General features: G+C 37.1%; 1 protein-coding gene across 23 annotated transcripts in view; it reads left to right on the top strand.

Annotated features, from left to right (window-relative positions):
• The window catches only part of epb41l2 (erythrocyte membrane protein band 4.1 like 2), a 135,762-nt gene that overhangs the window by 110,288 nt on the left and 1,771 nt on the right, over positions 1-23,703 (top strand). For 5 of the 23 annotated variants that reach the window (XM_049478882.1, XM_049478904.1, XM_049478893.1 and 2 more), the window contains 9 exons: positions 1,429-1,488; positions 5,232-5,390; positions 8,518-8,634; positions 9,960-10,016; positions 10,481-11,077; positions 13,078-13,206; positions 14,769-14,867; positions 15,521-15,601; positions 17,629-17,740. In XM_049478882.1, coding sequence (XP_049334839.1) covers positions 1,429-1,488; positions 5,232-5,390; positions 8,518-8,634; positions 9,960-10,016; positions 10,481-11,077; positions 13,078-13,206; positions 14,769-14,867; positions 15,521-15,601; positions 17,629-17,733 — 1,404 coding nt within the window. In that variant the 3' untranslated portion in view covers positions 17,734-17,740. The remainder of the gene's footprint in view (positions 1-1,428; positions 1,489-5,231; positions 5,391-8,517; positions 8,635-9,959; positions 10,017-10,480; positions 11,078-13,077; positions 13,207-14,768; positions 14,868-15,520; positions 15,602-17,628; positions 17,741-23,703) is intronic. The other 18 variants (XM_049478963.1, XM_049478960.1, XM_049478937.1 and 15 more) reach the window with 11 other exon arrangements.

Here is a 23,703-nt window from a genome sequence, read left to right as displayed (position 1 = left end):
AATCTGCACTGTTTTAATCAGTTCAGACTTTTGATTTGATCCTGGTGCTGTGTGCTGTGGTCTTGGTTTCTTGGATATTTATTTATTTTATGTCTATCATATTTTTTTTTTGTTTATACTTTGCTTATTTCTTCAGAGAATTGTTGGTTTTTGTGCTGTGCTCCATTTTGACCAAAAAAATGAGGAAGAACCTGTCCAAACCTTCACTAACTCCAGTTTGCTCATTCTTACTGTAATCAGTACTGATTTTGCTGGTTGTCAAATTAAAAGACCCCCTCTCACCCATGTTCCCGTACCCCAACTAACATGTTTAGTGTCTGAAGTTTCACAAGCTTCCCATTATCTGCCTAATTAAATGGATGTAAAGATGTAAACTAAGTCATTTACTGTGGATTTGGTGTGAAACGTGAAACACTCTATTCTAAATAAACTGAAGTCAGAATTGTTAAGTTGTGATGAATGGATTAAGAGATTTGCAGAGAAATGCCTCCAGAAGATGCTTCACAGACAGTTATTACACCGAATGATTATGAACATGCTGTCTAAGGCTACGTTCACATTACAAGCCAGATTGCTCAAACCCGATTTTTTGCCATTTCAACATTTCTTGACTGTTCACATTCACTAATGTAAGTGACCTGTATCTTTGTGTAACGTGAACGAATCTGTCCCAGTTTTCATACTTAGGACTGTTGGGTTTGGATAGTAAATAAATCTCTATGTAAAAAATAGGCATTTATATATAGCTCTGGAAAAAATAAGAGACCACTTAAAATTGATGAGTTTCTTTGATTTTACCAAATTGAAAAACTCTGGATTATAATCAACAGGATCCCAAGCCATTAAACCAGGCTAAACTGCTTGAATTTTTCCATTTTCCACTAGGAGTGGTATAAAGTTGTCCAAAAGCAGTGTGTAAGACTGGTGGAGGAAACATGCTAAAATGCATTAAAACTGTTATTAAAAAACAGGGTTATTCCACCAAATAATGATTTCTGCAAATAAATTATTTAAATGGCAATATTATTATTTGAAATTTGGGAAAAATGTTGTCCGTAGTTTATAGAATAAAACAACATTGTTTTCAGAAACTGAAGTGGTCTCTTAATTTTTTCCAGAGCTGTATAAAAAAGTCTGAAAGTTTCTGCATTGCACTGTTTTACACCAAGTCCCATCCTGAATGACCCTTTACACCAATTAGTGAAAAATTCCAACAAGTCAGATGCTATGCGGTTCTCTAATGATACGTGAAGCCTTATATAGAGTTCTGCATATGCATTTTGTCTGTAAATGGAGGTTTGAACAGGTATCCAATTGTGTTTGGGTTTGATTTTGTTCACTCCTGGTTTGCATTTGGCTGTTTTTTTTTCTTTCTTTCTTTTTCATTGTCATTATTTTCTTGTCTGGGTTTTGTTTTTGATTCCGCAGAGCAAGCTGAGAGTGCAGGGAGAGAATATATATGTGAGACATAGCAATCTAATGCTGGAGGTTCGTATCACCCCACTATCGGGGGTATTTCAACAGAACCCAAAATAACAAATGAACATGAGAGAAAATCTGAATGAATTTGGGACCTGTGTTCTGGCTCTCCTCTCTGGCTGCCCTTCACTCTCATTCTCTTTAGGCTGTGTGTTCTGCATGCTGCAGTGGGTGCATGCTTGTGTGGTTGGAAACACATTGACATGAACTTTGATTCAACTATTGTTTGTTTTTTGTTTAAATCAAAAGTTGTCTTTTATTGTTTTCCAACTAATATTGTTTCCTTAACCAAACAGGGTTTCCTGCTTCTTTTTTGCTGAGGGCAATTTGAATTGTGATCACGTGTGTTTGGTTTGGAAACTTAACATTACTGACCCAGAGTTAATTCTACTCAGAATGAAACGCACACACACATACGCACATGCTAAAGCTAGTGAGCTGTCTACTTCAGGCATGGTCCCTAGAAATATTAGTGATGTTTAAAAGCATGATGATGTCTGAAATGTTATAGAGATGTTCAGAGATGCTCTACAGGCCTTTAGACACCGAGCTGATTATGGTACCTAAATAAACACTTATAAAGACTTATCCTAACTGCTGTCAGTCCTAAAACTTGTTTGTTTGCCTTTACTAAATTCTGATGCCATTCTACCTTCACAAGTATTTGAAGAAAGTCATTAAAATGTTTATATAGATTTATATCAGTTGTCATTTAGGCTTTTTGTAGGTTATTTGTAACCTTCATGTAAAGTGCTGTCATGCTTACTATACTGTCTTGAGTATATTTATGGCATAAGTGTATGTAAACAACTTTGCTTATGCTTAGCCAATGAGCTGCTTAGCTCACTAGCCAATCAGCACAAAATAATGGTAGTGTTAGCCATTTAGGAGCAGTGATGTCAGATAAGCAGCAGTCAGTAGCAGTAATACCAACCATTCAGCACTCGGTAGCAGTAATGCCAGCAGTTTAGCACTAAATAGCACTAATGCTAGTGATGCTAGCCATTGAGCACTTAGAAGCAGTAATGCTAACCATTCAGCACTCTTACTCAGCATTAGCAGTGCCGAATTTTCATTAGCACTAATGCTAGTAATGCTAGCCATTCAGCATTTAGTAGCATTAATGCTAACCATTTAGCAGTCATACTTAGCATTAGCAGTGCTGAATTTTCACTAGTACTAATGCTAGTAATGCTAACCATTCAGCACTCATACTCAGCATTAGCAGTGCCGAATTTTCACTAGCACCAATGCTAGTAATGCTAGCCATTCAGCATTTAGTAGCAGTAATGCCAGCTTTTCGATGCTTAGCAGTAATTTCACATGATCAGCACTTAGTGGAAAGAATTATAGCTACTCATTACCAGTAATGTCAACCAATCAGCACTCAGTAGCAATAATGGTAGCTATTCTTTACTTAGTAGAACACCAGACATTCAGTGATCAGTAGCCGTGGTGCAGGCTGTTCAGTACTTTGAATAAGTAGTTGTTTAGTATAATGTTACCTATTCCTCTACACTGGAAGGCCCTTTTGTTGGTCTTCTCTTATATAAGAAGATTTTTATTCATGCATTAATTAGCTATACTAAACAGCCAATCAGAGCGCTCTCTCCGTTAACTATTGATGTTACATGCTCAGTAGAATGACAGAGCACTGACAGCATCTGATTAATGCCAGCAACGCAAGACAGACTGCACCAAAGATCAGCCGTCAGCTTGGTGTGTTCAGGCCTTGAAGCTGCATTAGAGCAGATTTATATTTTGTGATTGTGAACTGATTTAAGGTTCTGAACTAAGCAGAAATAAAAGAATGCAATTTTCACGAGTTTACTACATTCACATACATCAGTGTGTGTCCAGGCCCTGTAGCTGCTCTCTAGCTGGTGTGTGTATATATATGTTTGTGTGTGTCTCATGCTCAGGAGTGCTGTGGCACTGCACTGAGAAACAACAGAACCTGTAAGCCGGGTCTCACTGCTCTCTCGCTGCTGTTTAATTGGCTGTGTTCTGAGGAACGACTGAAGGAGAATAATTGGACGGCGTGTCGCCACAGCTTGGCCGAGGGGTCCGATTTTAAGCTTTAATTGGAGGCTGGACCTTACAGATTTACCTGTTGCCATGGCGCCTGTCTACCCACTTGCTCCAAAAACTATTTATAGTTCTTCAAATTTCCGGAACCCCCCCGGCGTTCTCACTTCTGCAGCTCCAAAACATCCAGAACAGTTCTGGCTCTCGCTCCTCTGGGATTCTCAGCACTGACGCAGTAATGACGACTACAGCCACTAAAATAAGTTTTAAAAATGGAAACAAAAAAATTTATTCATAAAATAAATTAAAAAAATGTGGAAAAGGGCTCCTTCAAGCATTACAACAATATATTCCTCATCAACAAATGCTTAAAACACTGTTTTTCTGTTTTAATATTGTTTGCATTTGTGTTTACCCTAACTAATAGAATAAGTCTGCTTTATGCCATTGTTAACTCCTTCAAGCTTAGAGCAAGCAACAAAAAAACACATTTTGAACTGGATGATATGATCCCAAATATCAAAGAACATGTTACCTGGCTCTCGATTTATAAATTATTATATTAACTGCTCAATTTGTTTAGTTGCCACTGTGTTTGAGTTCTCCTCAGTTTTGTGTTCCATGGAGGGGCACAGTCATGTAACTACACATGTGGTTTTATGTTTTTAAGGGGACAGTATATGAACACACACACTGGATTTTTCCAGTAAAAAAAAATTGAAGTCCGAATTACTCGAATTACTACAAAATTTATTTTCTTTAAAGCTGTCAGTGCTTGGAGTTCCAGTTGATTTTTACATGTTTACATTTATCCATTTAGTAGATTAGTAACTCCTTATCCAGGGCAATTGAAGGAGCATGTTAAGGAGCAAGTGGGCAAACAATATTTGTGAAAAAACTTGTGAGGAATCTGCAAATAGAAAATGAAGACAATAACCTAGTATACAGGCTGCTGGATGGTCATTCTGGGCTCCTGCATCATTCCCCAGTACTATTTGTTTGTTTGTTGGAACAGCAGTGAGACTTGGCGCATGATTTACACTTCAAATCCAGACATTAAGGTTTTTTAACAGCTACTGTAACATTTTTTTACCAGTGTTAACTCAAGACAATCCTCTATTTGAGAACATTTATTTCATATGTATGAAAACTAAGCTTAACATTAGATTAACATTGTAAATTCAAAACAGATTGATTTGTGATGTCACAATCAGTACATCAGTCTAACCAGGTCCATTTTCCCCAAAATTAATAAATAAACAATGTTTCTGATCCCATAAGGGCCCAGTACAGAGTGGCTAATCAGAACAGAGGTTATATACATACAGCATGTCTTATATCTTTAAGACACAATAACAAATGACCGGTTTATAATTTATCAGTTTTTTGATTTGTTAAAAAAAGCTGGACAAAATCAATTTATTACAAAAATAATTTAGGATATGGGCATCACTCCTAGGGTGATGTTGATCATCACAGAGCATCTGTGAGCTAATGTATCAGAACTGAGTTGTTGCGTTTTTCTCCAAGCGCTATGTGATGAAAATTAAAAAATAAAATAAAATAAAAAAAAAGTATTACAGAAGTGTATAAAACCTCATTGTCTGGATTTTCAGTGCACTCTGACTGTGTATTTTCATACTAATGTCCTGGATGTTGGTCCCCCACCCCTCCTGTCCCCCCCTCCTCCTGTCCCTTGCCGCTGGGTGCTGTGGGTGCTGTAGGATCTGGATAAGACTCAGGAGGATGTTTTGAAGCATCAGGCTAGCATTAGCGAGCTAAAGCGCAGTTTTATGGAGGCGGCTCCAGAGCCCCGGCCCAGTCAGTGGGAAAAGCGTCTGACGGGCAGTCCCGCTACCGGCCTGCGACTGCAGGCGCAAGGGGTACGTGTGTGGCTGTGTGTGTGTGTGAGAGTGATGAAGATTGAAGTGTGTGTGTGAGAGAGCTTTGGCGCAGGGATGCGTGCTGCAGGCTCTGTCAGCTGCTCCACCTGCATGCTGCACTTATTTTTTCCCCCCTTATTCCTGGTTTCTGAGTCATTCTCTTGTTTTTTCTGTGGGGCATGTGGTATGGGCTGTTCTCCTCTCTGATTGGGTGTTATGACGCTGTCACTGTCAGCCGTCAAGTTTAAAGACCAGGCTGTAGTTCTAATCAGTTATAGAAATGATTCAAATCATATATGTTGGCAACCAACTGTTACACATTTTATTTGAACTGATTTCCAGAGCCGTATACTAACTTTTACTTGATCACTATGATTAACTGTTTAAAAGGTACAGTTTATAAAAAAAATAAAAATAAATAAATAAATAAATGAGCACGACACCTAGACATGTTTTGTATCTGATGTGTGCTTCTTTAGTGTACAACAGGTGATGCTACGCTAATGTCGCTACCAAACACTGGACTTCAACACCAAAGGCTGTTTTCACTTTGAGTATTATTTATAAACGCGATTTATTTATTTGCGCGTGTGTAATCTACATTAGTTTATCAAGCTTTTCAGTACGTTAAAAGTAAACAAGGGAAAAGCTCACCTTTGTTCACCCACCGCAGTTTGGCGTACAACGCTTTTAGCTGATGCTTCCAACAGACTTACAATGCTAGTGATAGTGGCATAGAGTTGACCATAATTTTAAGATGGTGGTGCCTTGAGAACTGAAGGAATCTGAAGGTACTGTTATATAAACAGCACAAACAGTGTTTTTTTTTTAATAAACTATCTGTGCGCTTTCAAAGTCTTCAGAAATCTACCTGTGAAGTGTGGCGCTTCTTTGAGCTTGTTAATGGTGTAAAAATAATAATAATAATAATATATATATATATATATATATATATATATATATATATATATATATATATATATATATATATTTTTTTTTTTTTTTTTTTTGCTTTGCATGGGCAACTCTATCTATCACTATCACTAGCATTGTATGCCCGTTGGGAGCATAAAAGTGCTGTATTTCAAAATGCTATGGGCAAACAGAGGTGGGATATAATCAACATGTATTTGTTATCATCAACCCAAATCCACTTTACACTGAACTTCTCCTTTAAATCATTAAATTAATGTATGTAGTTCTGGTAGAGCTGCACTGTATGGGCACAAATATTATACAACTGTGTGATTGAAAGATTGATAGAACTATACTGTCAAAAGGAAAATTGTGCTAGCACTGTTATCATTTTGAATAAATTCTTTGTTAAAATTATGAAATGTATAAATGATTAGTAATATGCTATAATTAGTAAAGTAACTGTGTTCTCATTTTATTATGACCAATGATCACAATAGAATAATATGTAACCCAAACACATCACCGGTTCATTACAGCAGTCCAACTCACCCTGAGAGGATTTTAAAACACTACCCATAATCCCCACTGTCACATGACTGCATTCTGATTGTCAAAGCTGCTCATCTGCTGGGCATCTTTGAGGCACTGTCGTTAAGCTTCAGCTAGGGGGCACTGTGTCACTAGCTGTTTTCTTCTGACTGTTTATTTCTTTTCTTTCTTTCTTTCTTTTTCTATTTTTATGTGTATATTTAACATATATGAACATGTAAAGCCTGATTCTGACAGACTTTCAGCTCACTGATTCCTCCTGCTCTGATTGGCTCTTTAATTCCTTAGAGCTTTGCTGTATTTTCTGTTCTATTTTTCTGTACAGTTTGTTGCCCCTGTTTCTTTTCTTTCTGTATTCTCCTTTGTTTCACTGAATATATTCAGAAATTAATATTATTTAATCATTTGTTGTGTTTATGAACGTACTTATTTGTTTAGTTTTGTTTTGTGTTTGGTTTATGTATTTTTACGTGTGATTGACTGTGTATGTTTGTGTGTGTGAGGCTTTTTTCTCACTCTGTGCTGAAAGGAGCTGCAGTTTGCAGTCTTTCTTCTCCTCGTTTCATTTTATTCACTCTCTTTTGTTCTTTTCAGATGTTGGTGTGACCCAAACTCACTCTGTTTGTGTAATATATGGTTTCTTTTCAGTTTTTTAGCTCCAGTTTCCAATCAAACTCTGATTGGCTGCCTGCCATATGGAAGTGTGTGTGTGTTGTGTGTGGTTTTTAATTTGCTGACAAGGTCACACTATTCACATTTCCATTCTGATGCACCCTTTCACTCATTCCTGGTGCTTCACATGGTTTTAAAGGCAGCTGCTTATTTGTGATTCTCTCTCACTCACTCTCACTCTCTCTCTCTTGCTCTTTTTCTTATTCTCTTTACTGTTTCTCACCCACAATTTTCCATTTTCCCCTAAATCACTCCCTCTTTCTCTCTCATACTATTTATTTTTCTTGCTTGTTTTCTTTTTCTGTTTCTCACTCACTCTTACTCACTAACTCTCACTCACTCACACATTCTGTTTCTCACGTTTTCTCCCACTTACATCTCTCTTTCTCTCCCTATTTATTTGTTTTTAACATTACATTCTCTCTTCTCACACATTCTTACATTTGTTTTCTTTTTTTTCTACTTCTATTTTCTACTTTATTTTTCTTTTATTTTGTATTATTCATTTCCTTTCACTCTTTCTGTCAATCAATCGTTTTGTATTTCTTCTCTTTGACTTTTTTTCTTATTTCTCTGTTTCTTACTCTCTCTTTTTCTCTCTTATATTCAGGTGTATTCTGTTTGTATAGTGTTTGCTGTTTAACCCTTAGAAGTCTATTTATTACAGTCATATTGCTGCTGTTAAAATTAAATTACAAACATGATGCTCAGATTACAATAAAATCTTCTTTTCTTCTCACGCACTGATGTGGGGTGGAATGAAATTAATGAAAATGAATTAATTAGTGCTGAATTCTAAGGGCTAAATATTACAGCTGCTGTATCTCTGCATGTGTATTCTATGCTGGTAGTTCAGCTGTGTGTTTACTCTGTCTGATAGGAGCACTTCTCCTTTTTCTCTTTCTGTTTTTGTTTGTTCGTCTCCCTCTCTCCCCTCTTTTCTCTCCTCTGACTCCTCCTCCTCTCCCTGTGCTGTGTGTGTGTGTAGAGTTTAGAAGAGGAGTTAACCTCTCTGTTTTTGAGTAAAGCCCGTTTCACTGGCCTGGCTGCTTCCTACAGTACCGCTGCTGCTCCAGCAGAGAGCGCTGTCACTGCATCCTCTGAGGTGCTCTGCAAAAAAACAATAAAACTAGACCCTCTCCTGCTTTCCTACTCACTCGTTCTCTCTCTCATTTTCTTACACACATACTTTCTCACTCTCTCGATCACACACTCTCTCACTCTCTCGATCACACACTCTTTCTTACTCTCTATCCCTGCCACACACTTCTGTCTCTTTATCGCACTCTCTCTTTTTCTTTCTCTCTCTCTCAGCCCAGTGACTTATGCTGCTTGTTTATGTTGCCTAAATAAATCTGCTAAATAAACCAAGTTCATGTCCAGATCTGGCTTTTCAGAATTTAGCAGATTGTTTTTTACTCCCCTGTAATATGACAGTATAATTCAATGTATTATTTTTTTAATTATTGATTAAAAACAGTTGTTATGTTTAAATTACATTGATTAATGGTGGTATGGCAGGCCTACATTGATAATTTTTTTTGTTTTTGGTTTATGGTCTTATGGTGGTTCTATATTGACCACATACAGTTTTATGGGAACACTGTAGTTCTATGTTAATCATGTAATGTTTTGTATTGATCATATGCAGTTTAATGGTGACGTTGTTCTATATTAACTATGTATATTGATTTATAGTTTCTGTGGTTCTGCTGTCAATTATTCATGTTTTAGGGCTATCTGCGTCTCTCCTTTGAAAGTCTCCTCTTTATTTAGTCATGAGATTTATGTGGTATCTGGACAAAGCAGTGTTGCGTGTGTAAAATCATGAAAGTGAAGCTAATTAGTTCAAGTACAAGCTCATGAATCAAAGCTGTGGAGGACTTTTTAGGGCTTTGTGTTTTAATGTGATAGTTAATAATTTGTGTATTTTCTGCAGCTTCTTCTTTTTTTGTCTCAAAGTTAGCTTGTTTAGCTGTGATGCTAAAGTAGCTAACAAGTTGTTAAAGGATAATACCCTGCCTATTAGAGAAGGGAATATGGTTTCTGACCCTGTATGATGTGTAGAAACCTGCTACCGTGCTAGCTAAAACAGTGTTCGTCTTCTTTAGGTCTGCAGAAAGCCGTTAAAGAGTAGTCAGACTGGATATGAGCTTGTAGTATTTGGTTTGAGAGTCATCCTCATCATTATTGCTTTTTGTGTGTGTTTGTCAGCTTTAAGAGTGTATGGGATTGCTTTCTCTTCTCCGTTGCTGTGTGTGTATACGTCAGAAAGAATGGCAGCCATTGCTTTTTTTTTTTTTTTTTTTTTTTTTTTTTCTCCTTTTCTCTGGTTTAACCCCGGCTTCCCGCCATGCTGTGACGTAGATTAACTCTCAGAAAAAAGTGTGTGAGTGACCGTTGCTATTGGTTACCTTTTATTTCCCACAGAAAGGCAACGTCCACCTCGGGACCGTCTCATCTGCTGAGAGCAGGAACATCGACCAGGTGGTCAATCTATCAGCCGAATATCAAAGAACAACAGCCTAACACACCATCATACACCTAACTCCACAACTAACACACACAAACACACTCTTCTACTCATTCCCATTCCATTGCAGATGCCTTGAGCTCGACCATCTACATGCTGTGTCTCTCTCTCTCTCTCTCTCTCTGTCTCTCTTTCTCCATTTTCAGTCTCTCCATCTCTCTCGATCATCCACGTCTTCATATTCATTGAGCATCTGCTATTTTCAGTCATGTGTGTTTGCTTGTTTGCCTGTTGATTGTGTATTTTTTTTGTACCTTCCATACAGTTCGTAGTGTGTTTTTATTTTAGTTAATGTTTTGCTTGTGATCATTGGTTACATTTATTTGTGTTTTTCTCTCCATCCCTTTTGTTTGTTTGTGTGTTTATTTGTTTGCTTGTCTGTCTCTTTGTTTATTGTTTTTGCTGTCCCGTTTTGTAGAGCGCGGAGGACAAACTGAATTCCGAGATTAACGGTCAGCCCGAGGTCATAGAGGTCGTGGAAGAAACCGTTGTTATTGAGGAAGTGGTCAAAGCAGCCAAGCCCAAGAGCTCCGCCCCTGAGGTGTCGGTCACTGTCGCGTCTTCAGCAACAGAGGAAGTGCCGGAGGTGAAAGAAGAGGAGGAGAAGAGCGCTTCCTCGGACAGCGAGAGTGAAGAGGAGGCAGAGTTTCACCCGCAGAGCCCCTCGGACTCCGCCCACCACATCCAAGAAGAGCCAGAAGAGGAGCAAGAGCAGAGCCAGAAAGCTCCGCCCACTAATGCAGAGCCACAGCAAGATGCGGAGCCTGAAACAACTGACAAAGTGGAGGCGGTTGTCAATCAACAGAAAGAAGAAGATGAGAAAACACCTGGAGAAGAAACAGTGGTGGCTCCAGAGGATGCACCCAATGGCCACCACGTCCAGGACGGCGAAGAAGCCCTGACCTCTCTGGGCGCAGTTGCCGAAGAAGAGGAGGAGCTAGAGCCTTGTGTTGTCAACGGCGACGCATCTCACGCAGAAACAGAGCGTGTGCCACAGGTGATCTGTTGCTCGGAGGTAAATCTGGCTGAAAAAAAAAAACAAACAAAAAAAAAAACAACAACTATCAATCGTCTCCTCTCCTCCTCTTCCTCCTCCTTTTCTCTTCCTCCTCCACCATCCCTTCATCACTCTGCCGCCGCCAATGCTGTTGCCCGTCCTTCCAAGGAGCTCAGAGATAGAAATCTTTCTATCTCATTCTCGCCGCTACGTTTACGAAAGGGCGGCCCTCGTCTTTAGAAAATACAATACATAGCGAGTCGTAGAGTAAAGCAGAATAATCGCACACAAAGACCTATAAATGTGATTTCAATAAGTCAATAAAACACACTTTATACATACATATGCTAAAAAAATAAAAGTGGATACAACTTACTAACACACACTAATATGAGAAATGTGTTTATCCAGTAAAACACATTGAAATTCACAGAAATACATAACAAATACATGACTAAAACCAGTCAATCATTTAACACAAATACATTGTCAGTATTCCGTCTTATTCGTGTTCAGTTTATTTGTGTATTTGCTGAACGTTTGTGTAATTTTATCATTCATATCATTTCATGACTCCGCTGTTTTCATTTTGATGCAATATTTCATCTCATTCATCCCTATAAACATACCACACACACACACACACACACCATTCTTAAATAAACTGTTAACATTTGAAGTCATCTTAAACATATATTTAATCTAATCTTTGTCTTTTTGAGACTTAAACATGTACATGGTATATTTTTCACTAGAAGTGTATTGATTCAGTGGCAAATAAATAATTAACATTTAAAGTTATGTCAGCTTATACTCTCAAATATTTGAACTAGATTTAAGATGATTTCACTTGCTAAAAGATCATTTTTCAGTGCAGTCAAAAGTTTGGTTATTCTTTTTTTACTCTGCTTTTAATTTTTAACAATAAAGGCCCAAAAGGGGAAAAGCCGTTCTACATCAGTAAATATATAGAATGTGGAAAAAAATAACATTTTTAAAAAGTTTAAACAATAAATTAGCTGCTCCATATAAGAAGACTAAAAATCTTTGATAGTATTTAAAAAAAAAAAAAAAAAAAAATTCAGCTTCACTCTCTTGCTGTTCTCTCAAGTATCTTTATGAGAAGCTTCATGAGATGTTTATATGTGCATGTTCTTCAGTCCTTCTGGATAATCACACCAGACTGTCTAATTTTTAGGTACTAACACAGATTTTACAGTACAGTGCTAAGTTAAAGCTGAAGACCCTCATTTCAAAAGCTCAAACTTTTGACTGCTATTAAAACTCACCTACACACACACACACACACCAACACACGTCGTCACAGTGTTGTGAAAAGCACTAGGGGAGTTAGCCTGGGCCGCTGCATGGCAAAGCCGGTGCATGTGTGTGTTGTGGTTGTTTGTGAGCAGTGTGTCTGTGTGTGTGTTGGTGTTCTGCTTAGTGCATGTTGGTCTAGAAGTGTGTGTTCACTAAGCTATTGGGGGATGAGTGTTTAGCCTCTTAGCCATCACTGGTTAAGAGGAGGCACCATCATCCTCCAAGCACACACTGTGTGTGTATATTAGTGTGTGTTATATTGTTTCATAGCCATTCAACCAAAAAAACAACTAAACCAGCACAGAAACCAAAACTGCAGTTTAATCCATGTAATTTAAACCCTGTCTACCAAAGATCGAAATCTGTTACAGTTTATATGTGTATTTGTTTACATTTTTTCAGCCTGACGATACCAAAGTTTAGCATTTGAGAAAGCTAATTTGCTTTATTGTCAGTTCTTTGTTTGCTTGTATATAAGCTTGCTCTTCTAGTTTGCATGTTATTTATTGTTTTGCATGATCTGACCAAAGATCTCTAGCTTGTAGCTGCTGGGTTTTGGTTTTGATTTGTTTCCCAAAGCATGATCCCTCTGATTGCCGCGCGGAGTGTTTGCCGTGATTGCCATCCTGCATGCTTGTGTGTTTGCGTTGTATGTGTGTGTATTGCTGAGTTACTGACCCCCTGCCCCTCTCCTGTAGCCCCCGGTGGTGAAGACTGAGATGGTGACCATTTCAGACACGTTTGCAGCTCAGAAAACCGAAATCGCCACCAAGGAGGTTCCGATCGTTCACACAGAAACTAAGACCATCACTTACGAAGCAGCCCAGGTACTGGCACCACTTACACCCTCAACTAATCTAATTATTTTCTGTAAAGTACCGTATTTTTCGCACTATAAGGCGCACTATCAATAAACATCTATTTTCTGGTCTATTTTCATACATAAGCCGCACTGGATTATAAGGCGTATTATGCAACACTAGTAAGGAACAGAAGATGTTGCCATGTTTTCCTTATAATTCAGCAGATCTCGCCAGTGGGTGGTGGTGAGGAAGTTGACTAAGTTAAGTAAAGCTAAGCTAGTGAACAAAGTAAACAAAACTATAACTAAAACAAAAAAAACACATCCTTTCTAAGTCAAACAAGCGCTGGATAAAAAACCTACACAGATTTCTTTAAAATTGTTTAGGTGAGTAAAGCACTTCAGTTTATTTACAGCAAGCTTAGATTCACAAATTTCTCCAGCTCTAAAGCTTTAGCATTAGCAGCTAAGCACTAGCTCTTAGCGGCTAATGCTAATGCTGTTCCAGCAGTGCTAGCCAGGGATAGCAACAAACTACAGGTCGATAACACTCACTTCTGAAATACAAAAGCTGAGCGGCTAATGCTACTCCAGCCCCAGTGCTGGAGAACTAAACTGAAACAACCTGACTGGTAGGATTCATACATAAGGTGCACTGACGATTTTTGTGCCTTATAGTGTAAAAAATACGGTACTCAGAGACTAGATTTTGTTTTCTTATTTTAGTTCATAACTTTAATTTAGTCTCAGTCTGGATTTATTTTCAATCAATCAATTCTGAGACTGGATTTACTTTCCATACTTTAATCTCAGACTCATTTTAGTCTTTGTGCTTTAGTCTAAGATTCTCCAGATTATTATAAAATTATCTGAATTATTCTCTAAATGTTAATCTGTGACTGTTAAATCCCTTTAATTTGGTCTGAGACTGTATTCTCTTCCGTAATCAGTTAACAGACTGGGTTTTCTTCTGTGTGCTTTAGTTTAAGCCGGGATTTAGTCTCTGTACCTTAGTCTGAGATGTATATTAGTATTTGTGCTCTAGGCTAAGGGTGTTTTTACACCATTTCATTTATGGTGCGGGAGTGATCCCACCTTGATCCAACCCAACTATGAAATGTACTCTTCAGTTTTGTGATCATGTTTCTGTATTCTAATCTGAGACTCTGTTCATACTGAGACATGTGCAATAGTCTGAGACTTCTTTTAGTTCCTGTACATTGGTCAAAGACTTTGGTCTCTGTAATTTAGTCTAAGACTGGGTATAATCTCAGTGCTTTTAGTTTGAGGCTAGGGTTAGTCTCGGTACTTTAGTCCCTGACTATGTTTAGTTTTTGTATTTAGTATAGGTTAATTTAATTTAATTTATTTTAAACTTCTTTTGGTTTCCATGCTTCAATCCAACACTGAGTTTAGTCTCTGCATTTAGTCTGAGTTTGAGGCTAGGTTTAGTGTCTGTGGTTTAGTCTGAGACTGGGTTTAGTTTTTTCTATGTACTTTGTCTATTTAAATATTTTTTCTATGTTGAGGTTGTTTTATTTTATTTATTTATTGATAGTTTTTTTTATTTGATTGATTGATTGACAGTTGGACGGTACTGGAGATGGAGAGCCAGGCGTTCTAATGACCGCCCAGACCATCACCTCAGAGTCACTGTGTACGACTACAACTACTCACATTACCAAGGTAACACTTCACCGTTCACTGTGTTCATCTGCTGATGAACCTGTAGTGTGTAATTATCAGAGAGTGAACCCTGTACAGGTTTATGTGGTTATACAGCTTTGGAAAAAAATTAAGAGATCACTTCATTTTCTGAATCAGTTTCTCTGATTTTGCTATTTATAGGTACATATTTGAGTAAAATGAACATTGTTGTTTAATTCTATAAACTACAGACAACATTTCTCTCAAATTCCAAATATAAATATTGTCATTTAGAGTATTTATTTACAGAAAGTGAGAAATTGCTGTAATAACAAAAGAAGCTTTCAGACCTCAAATAATGCAAAGAAAACAAGTCATATTCATAAAGTTTTAAGAGTTCAGAAATCAATATTTGATGGAATAACCCTGGTTTTTAATTACAGTTTTTATGCATCTTAGCATGTTCTCCTCCACCAGTCTTACACACTGCTTTTGGATAACTTCAAAAATTCAAGCAGTTCAGTTTGGTTTGATGGCTTGTGATCATCCATCTTCCTCTTGATTATATTCCAGAGGTTTTCAATTTGGTAAAATCAAAGAAACTCATTTTTAAGTGCTCTTATTTTTTCTGGAGCTTCATATCTTGCTGACAGGTTTTTACATGTTTTGTTTTGTCCTGTTTTATTTGTCAGACACTAAAAGGCGGGCTGTCGGAAACTCGAATTGAAAAGCGCATTGTCATTACTGGCGACTCGGACATCGATCACGACCAGGTGAGTGGCTGATTACGTTTCTGAGGTTTACCTGCAAACTGCTGGGGGTGTTTTTTCTTTCTGCAGTGCCACCTGCTGAGAACAGCACTGTCAAATTAGAGGGCACCTCAACCTTATCATTATTTAAACTTGATCTCAATTTTTTCCACTGCTAAGACTAAATTTCAGTCTTTAGTCTTAACCCAAAAGAGCCCCTGGTGATGTGTGTGTCACCGACTTTTTAAAAGATGTTTCAAAGTCTTTACAGCACGTCCGTTTATCTCACAAAGTTCCTAAGCCTTGACATATACTGAACATTTTGAACAACAAGAGCATCACAGGGCAGATAGTGAATCTGTGTTCGCTCAAATGACCTTATTTACAGAATAACGGAGTGCTGAGTTAGAGCTGGAGATAAAACTAGCTTTTAAACTTTTTAAAAGTTTGTTTTTGTTGTTTGTTTGTTAATACAGCTCTGTTCCAACCATTTAACCATTAAAATGTTTTACATTTCATAGAACTAGTTTTGACCTGATTTAGTTACAAGTTACAAAATACATTAGGATTTTAATAAAAAATATATTTACAGTCATGTGTCCACATTAAATAACAAACATGAATAAATTTCTTGCTGAATTTATTTTGGTATCAATATTAGAACATGGGTCTGGGCTTTTATGGGTTAAGGCTTACAGGAGAAGAAACAAAACCTTCTTAGCTTCTAAAGAAAGTCAGTAAAAACACAGAAGTGACCAGCCCATACAGAATGCAATGCAAATGTATTTTTCAACATTTTATTTTTAAACCGTCATTGAAAGACATTTGCATTTAATTAGTAGTTTTAGTTTTAAATGCCAATATACAGACTGATTACATCATTTTAAAACAGCATCTTTCTAAAGGTGTTTTTCTTTAGCATGTCTAGCAAAGGTATGAAAGCCTCTACAGAGTCCACAGTTACAGAAGCTTGACTGGTGGGCTTGATTTTTGGATCTGCAGGCTGGAGGTGGTTTGCTATTTCGGTCATGACCTTTCAGAAATATGAAATGTAGCTGGAGGTGTTTATATAGATGATGCTGAGCACAGTGAGTCTTCACACTCCTGGACAAATCTGTGTCAGCCACACACACACACACATTCACACACACAGCAAGCGCTGGGGCCTTAGGGGCATTCATTCCTCCCTGTGGGATTTGTAAAGAGCCTCAGTCAAATCTTGTATGATTTACAGATGCTGTGGGCAGATACTGCATAAAATCTATACACACAAATATGTGCTCAATTTTTTTTCTTTTTTATGTAGCTGCAACAAGCAACAACTGAAAAATCTGTTAACTGTTTTTTAATGCCACAATTTATTAACTTTTTTAACTAAATATATTGTAACAGTACAGTGAATACATTTCTTTTCATTTTTCTTATGTGGCTATAGTTCTAAATTACACTGATAAAATATTACATATAATGTAATAATAATATAATTGTACAATATTATATTTACATATAATTATAACTATTATAATATATATATATGTATATATATATATATATATATATAAATATATTAATAGTAACAATTTGTTGTCCAAATGAAGACAAATGAAGATCAGTCTTTATTTCAGGTTGATGTTCAGACAGAGTCTTAATTTTCTTGTGTTCTTGATGTAATCATTTGTTTCAGCATTGGTGGATTGTACTGAAGGCATGTTTCAGTACCACTGATTGTGTATGTGTGTGTGCGTGTGTGTTTCTGTAATCCTTATGGCTTTGGCATTGGTTTCTGTACTATAACTGTGCCAACCATGAGAGAACTCACTCTAGAGTGTATGTGTAGTGTGTTAGTTAGTTGTGTGTGTGTAAATGTGTTCCCCCAGTCATCTTGTGTTCATTCATTATTTAGTTGCTATTAGTTGATTTTAGTTGCTTTTCGTTTTCGTTTGTCCCTCATTTTTCTTTAACACGGTTCTTTTTTATTTTTTCCTTTCTTTGTGTTTGTTTTTGTTTGTTGTTTTGTTTGTTTGTGCTTGTTTGACCCTGACGCTGGTCAGGCCTTGGCCCAGGCCATAAAGGAAGCCAAAGAGCAGCACCCCGACATGTCTGTCACCCGTGTGGTAGTGCACAAGGAGACTGAACTGGCCGAGGATGATGATTAAAGGAGAGGTAAGAACGTGGTGTCCGGAGCTTCTGCCTGATGACCAGCTTCTTTTGTCTCTTTTTTCAGATTTGTTTATTTTTATTTATTTTTTATATTTTTGTTTTAATCCATCCCAGTCTGTCTGATGTTTGTTTTATTTGTTGCTCTCTGAATCAGCTGGTGAACGCACTGCAAAAATGTACAGCTTTGCAAGTGAAAGCACCTTTGTAGATTTTAGAACTACAGTTTTAATGGGCAATGTTCCTTCTTTTGAACATTGATTTACACAAGATGAAGTACAAATATCTAACAATGTAGAAAATAATTTCATAAATAAAGTTGCTCAAAAGTCTCAAGTAGGAGTAGACAAAAAGTAAAAAATAATATCCTGATTTTTCTAATTATTTTTTGCATTAAATAAAAAACCTGGTTGTATGACAAAACACTGACAAATATGAACATACTATTGCGTAAAAAAGATTATTTAACCTTTAAAATGCCTTGTCCCGTATACAGGCTACAGGTGTAGGTGGTACAAAATGCTTTTTTTCTGCAGTAAAATAACTTATTTACATTCTGAAAATTCAAGGGCTTTGAAATCTCCTACAGGACACTTGGAAAAGCTGCCTGTTTTCTCTCTACTCCACTTAATAATTCCAGATCAGTAACAGTAATCAACCCAAACTCTGCATGCTGGAAAATAGACGTAAAAACTAGACAAATAACGAAAACTAAGGGTTTGGAGGACATGAACTGTTTGGAAAATATTGATTTTAAAATGAAGTACAGGAAAGAGCCAGCTCAACTGTTGTGTTTTTAAACCTGGGTGGAATTAATGTTGTAGAATGAGCAGCAGAGGGAGTCAGAGGCCACACAACACAGACAGATATCCATCATGTGATGCTAATAAAATACTAGCTGAAGCTCTATTGACAAGAGAGGACAGTGCTTTAAATTGTTTTGTATAAATGTAACAATGTTAAACATTCAATGGAAACAAAAACTAGGACTAAAATAAACAACATAACAAAAATAATGCTATTTAATAAAAAACTGTGGAGTAAAAGTTGATAATAACAGTTAATTTGTGTAATAATTAGTGCATGTAAACTGCAAGTAGAAATAATTATGCTCTTAAATACCCTTAAAGCTTTACAATAAGTATCAAAACAAATATAGGAAAGACTTTTGTGAAGACAAAATACTACTATCACAATATGGATTATTTTTAAATTTGATTACAATATTTTTGCAAGTTTAATTGAGTCTTAATTTGTTTAATTTGACTGAATGACATTATCACAATTTCACATCTCCTCTATTGTAATTTAAGGTGCTTTCACCATTTTTTGCAGTGCTATTTTGTTTCAGCTGTGATCATTCAGAACAGATGTACATTATTTGCATCTGTTTTTCAGCACGTCATAACAACCTTGTCTCTCCTCACATGACTAATTTAGATGGTGCTCTGCTAACTGCTGGGCAACACGGCTAACACGAGTGAAACCAGACCACTGTGAAAACGGGTTCATTAGCTCAGGCTGCACACGCCTAGGTTTTGAAAAGGGAACTTTCTGCTTGGGCGGCCTTTAGCCAGCTTATTTGCTGTTCTAGCAGGGTTTCTTGCCTGTTTCAGGGGATTTGAGTGTGTGCCTGAACAGTGTGTTCTTCTGCTCATGTCATTTCTGCTCTGGTGAACTTTTAAAACATCAACATAAGTGTGGTAAATAAGTAAGTACATTCTTTTTTCATATTGTACATTTTAACAGTTTTGTTGTACTGTATTCTCCACCGTGGACAGGAGTAAAAGGTTAGTTTTTGTTTATCTCCAGTTTAGCTAATTAGCAAATCTGAAAGTCCTGTTAATTATAAGCCGTTCCTGAATAAAACAGTTGTTTTACTCTTTGAGCTTCTAATCCTTTGTACTACTATGCCTCAAGCCCCCCTAACATCAATGATCTTACCTAAATATGTCATCTTGCTGTTTATTTCCCCTGGTGAACTGAATATGTGCTCCTTAACACAGAATGTCAGAATGCACATCCCTAATATGTATTCACTGCTAAAACTATATTTATTACTGCTCCAAATCTAAAATCTGCCAGCACAAAAAAAGCAGCTTTGGATTTAGCTGCCTTTAGCAAAATCAGCCTTTGTGGTTCACACAACCCATTTTATTTCTTTCATTGTAAAATCAACCAACATCTTAAAATTAGTAATCCAGCATATGTTGCCAGAAATATTTGAATAATATATTTATGTATTTTCACAGAGATCATCTGTGAAAATCTGTTCCCCTGTCGTACCTATTCGTTTGTCCTTGTCAGTCATCTTATTATGATTTCGTTTCAAGATATCGTAATGCTGAGGGCAAACGGAGGAGGGCTATTTAACAAAAGTTCGTACTTATCATCATGTTTCACTACAGCATTTCTCCTTTAATGTTAAAGGTAAGTTTGCTGGTAGAAACTGTAGAATTGAAGGAGGCTTCACAGTTCACATTCACAAATGTAAGTGAGCTGTATCTGTGTGTAATGTGAACAAATCTGCCTTGAAACGTCTCACATGTGCACACTGAAATGTGTATAAACGTCTCCTTCTTCACCAACAACAAAAAAACTGCATATTTGAGAGGTGACTTGTAGCTTTATCAAGGGAAATGGATGCATTAGCAGCTCATATGTGGAGCATCTTTTACTGGAGTGGAGAGTAAACAGCTGGTCTGAAGTACTTGTTCAGGTTGAGGAGGTGAAAAAAGACCAGGCGGTTTGCATGCGTAAAAGCAAAAAGACACATGAATTCTGATTTGACCAGTCACATTCATGTCGCATGTCCATGGATCAGATATGTGTCCAAATTAGAGCATCCTATGAAAGTGACTCAAATCTGATTTGAAAAATACAAAATGGATTTGGCACGTTCACACAGCCATGAAAAAAGAATTAGATCTGACCCACATTGACCAAAACAAATCTGATTTGAGTCACTTCAGCCTGGTAATGTGAACATAGCCTTAGTGTCCCTTATATTACTCGTTACTAGGGGTGACAGACTGTTGTATGCGTTTATATGTATATGTAAGTTCTATCTGTATCAATAAGCTTTCAGGACATGCATGAATACACACAAACTGAATAAGGAGTATTGACTGAATCCTCTGTCTGTATCTGTAACTGTATTTAATGTCTGTATCTTTAGACTTTTATGTTTGGTCTGAACCAAAGTAACTAACACATGATCCTTGGTTCGGACTGTGGTGCAGGCTTTAAATTTACCCTGTTTAAAATTACCCGAAAAATCTTGTTTCTCATAGTCACAGTCACACTAAATTGAGATTAAAAAAGCAAAACTAAGCCTTTTTTTTTACATTTAAGGTGCTACAGATGGATCAAAATATCATCACCTCTTATAAATAGCATTATAATGCAATTATTGAGGTGTAATTATTTTATTTTATTTCTATATTATCAGCCGTCCCCTCGTGAATAACAATTTGGAGCCTATTAAATAATTTATATGGATGTTAAAAGGCATGAATGTGATATGAATATGAAATGTACACTATGATGCAGCACAATTGCATTTTTTTTTCTTTTATGGAGAGCAGTTATGAATTCTTTCAGTACAGTTTCTTTCATCTCACAGCTCCAGTCTCAGCTAAGTGCTGAGGCGTCGCTGCACTGATCTTCATTACGCACTTATTTTGAAGTCTTTCAGCTCAGTGTTCCTGAGTAACTGCAGCGCTGTAGAACTGAAACTGACAGCAGCGTCTCTGTGAACATCGAGCTGAAGAGTACAGAGTCTTGTCAGATTATACAGAGAAGTTGTGTTCTCTAGTTCTCTTACAGATATGAGAAAGAGAGAGCTCTTTTTAAAGCTCTGTTTTTTCTTGTGCTTTTAGGAAGGTTCTTGTTTTTTGTCTTGGTCCTTCCTCATACTTTTTGAGGTCTTTATTTTGAGGCTTGGTTATTTTCCATGCTCATAAAAAAGTTCTCAATTTGAGTTTTGGTACTTCTTCCTTGTGCTCTTAGGGATATGTTAAGTTTTGTTGTTCTCATTTGTTCTACTTCAAGCGCTACAGAAGGTACCATATTTTTTGCTTTATAAGATGCACTTAAAATCCTTTAATTTTTTCAAAAATCATCAGTGCGCTTTATAATCCAGGGCACCTTATGTATGAATTTTATCAGTCAGGTTGTAAGGAGCAGTAAAGCCACTCCACTAAAGTACAGCGTTATACAGGAGGTTTCAGTTTAGTTCTCCAGCAGTATTAGCATTAGCTGCTAACCGTGCAAAGGACTAGCTCTTTCACCATTCTGAGCTGAGTATTATTGGCCTGTAGCCTGCGGCTAACCCCAGCTAGCACTGCTGGAGCAGCATTAGCATTAGCTGCTTTCCGCAGTGCTAGCTCTTTTGCTATTGAGAGGTGATCATATCGCCCTTTAGCCTGCACGTTTACCGTGTTAAAACAAGCTACGTGGCTTATGGAAACACTCAGGGTTCCTCAGTGTAGCTTTTGGTTGTCGGTTAGCATTAGCCAACCTAACCTAGCCATCTAAGCTTACTCTATGTAAACGGAAGCACTTTACTCACCCAAATAAACAGATTTTAGGAGTGGTGAGACCTGCTGAGAAAAGAACAACTTGAAAACTTCCCTGTTCCTACTACTAGTTATTAGTGTTTCATAAAATACGCCCTATAATCTGGTGTGATTTATGTATGAATATAGATCAGAAAATAGATATTTATCGATAGTGCGTCTTATATCAAGTGTGGTATATATACGGTACTCGTTTTGAGACTGGTTCTTCTTTAGGTTCTTGGGGGGGGGGGGGGGTCTTGTTTTGAGTATTAATTCATCTCACTGGTACTTTATGCACTTAGGAAGGTTTTTATGTTTTTTTTTTATCTTGTTCCTTCTCATTGCATCTTCTTTATGCTTCTAGGAAGGTTTTCATTTTGAGTCTAGTTATTTCTTCTTCGTGCTCTTCTTCTTATTACTTTTATACACTTGGGGCTCTTTAATTTCTTTTTACTGGTTCTCCTTAAGCCTTTTAAATGTCCTCATTTAGAGCCTTTTTTCCTCCTGGGTTCTTTTTCATGCACTTGGAATATTTCATTTGATCTCGCTTCTCCTCAGTGGTTCTTCTTAATACTTTTAGAGATTTTTTGTACATCTGTAGTTAATTTTCTCTGGTAGAATCAGTTGATGAGTTTGTTAACATGGAGTATTTTTCTTCTCAGTTTGGTTTGTTTTCATACAGACATAAACCCAAATGCACCTAAATGCTCCCCAACAAACCACATGAACACATTGTCTCCTCTGATTGGTCAGAGTTGTCTGGTGTGGGAACAAAAAAGTAAATATAGCAAGAAGGCTCTGTATTCCAGACCAGCATGTATATCTGTGCAGCCTAAAGCTACTTAAACAGTGAGTGTGGCTGCTGCGCTTTCAAACAGTGTTTTTAATGGAATACACGGCAGTAAGCCGAGATATGAGGTGTGAGCATCGAGCGCTACATACACCCTGGTGTTAAGGGTAAAACAGATTAGCATGGAGCAACAGCAGAGCTGTCATTATTTAGTTACAGTAGTAATAATATTGGTAGTAAATCTGGTTAAACTGCACCTGAACAGCCATTTGGCTCAAACATGAGGAGCTGTTTGATAGTTGCTTTGGATTGAGGTTGGATCATGTTCTCACCACAAACAAACTGCTTCAGAGTTTAGTTTGGAACTGGGCCATGGCCACCTACTCTCACAGGTCGTGGTATGCTTGTTTTGGTCTGCGTTCGAGTACAGTTACTGTTTTCACACCTGCTGAAATGAACTGCCTTTTTAACCAGAGTCCTTTTTTAGCCAGACCAAATAGTGCCAGTGTGAAAACACCCTTAGAGTAGATCTTGTTTTGTCTCATGGATTTTCTCATTGGTTGCCACCAGATCAGTTCTCAGTTTTTACTGTTTCTTTGAGAAGTTTATGTTTTGAG

The sequence above is a fragment of the Astyanax mexicanus genome, chromosome 1, assembly GCF_023375975.1.
Source record: "Astyanax mexicanus isolate ESR-SI-001 chromosome 1, AstMex3_surface, whole genome shotgun sequence".
Classification (NCBI taxonomy): domain Eukaryota; kingdom Metazoa; phylum Chordata; class Actinopteri; order Characiformes; family Acestrorhamphidae; genus Astyanax; species Astyanax mexicanus.
The sequence above is the reverse complement of the archived record's forward strand: the minus strand, read 5'-3'. Positions and strand labels throughout refer to the sequence as shown.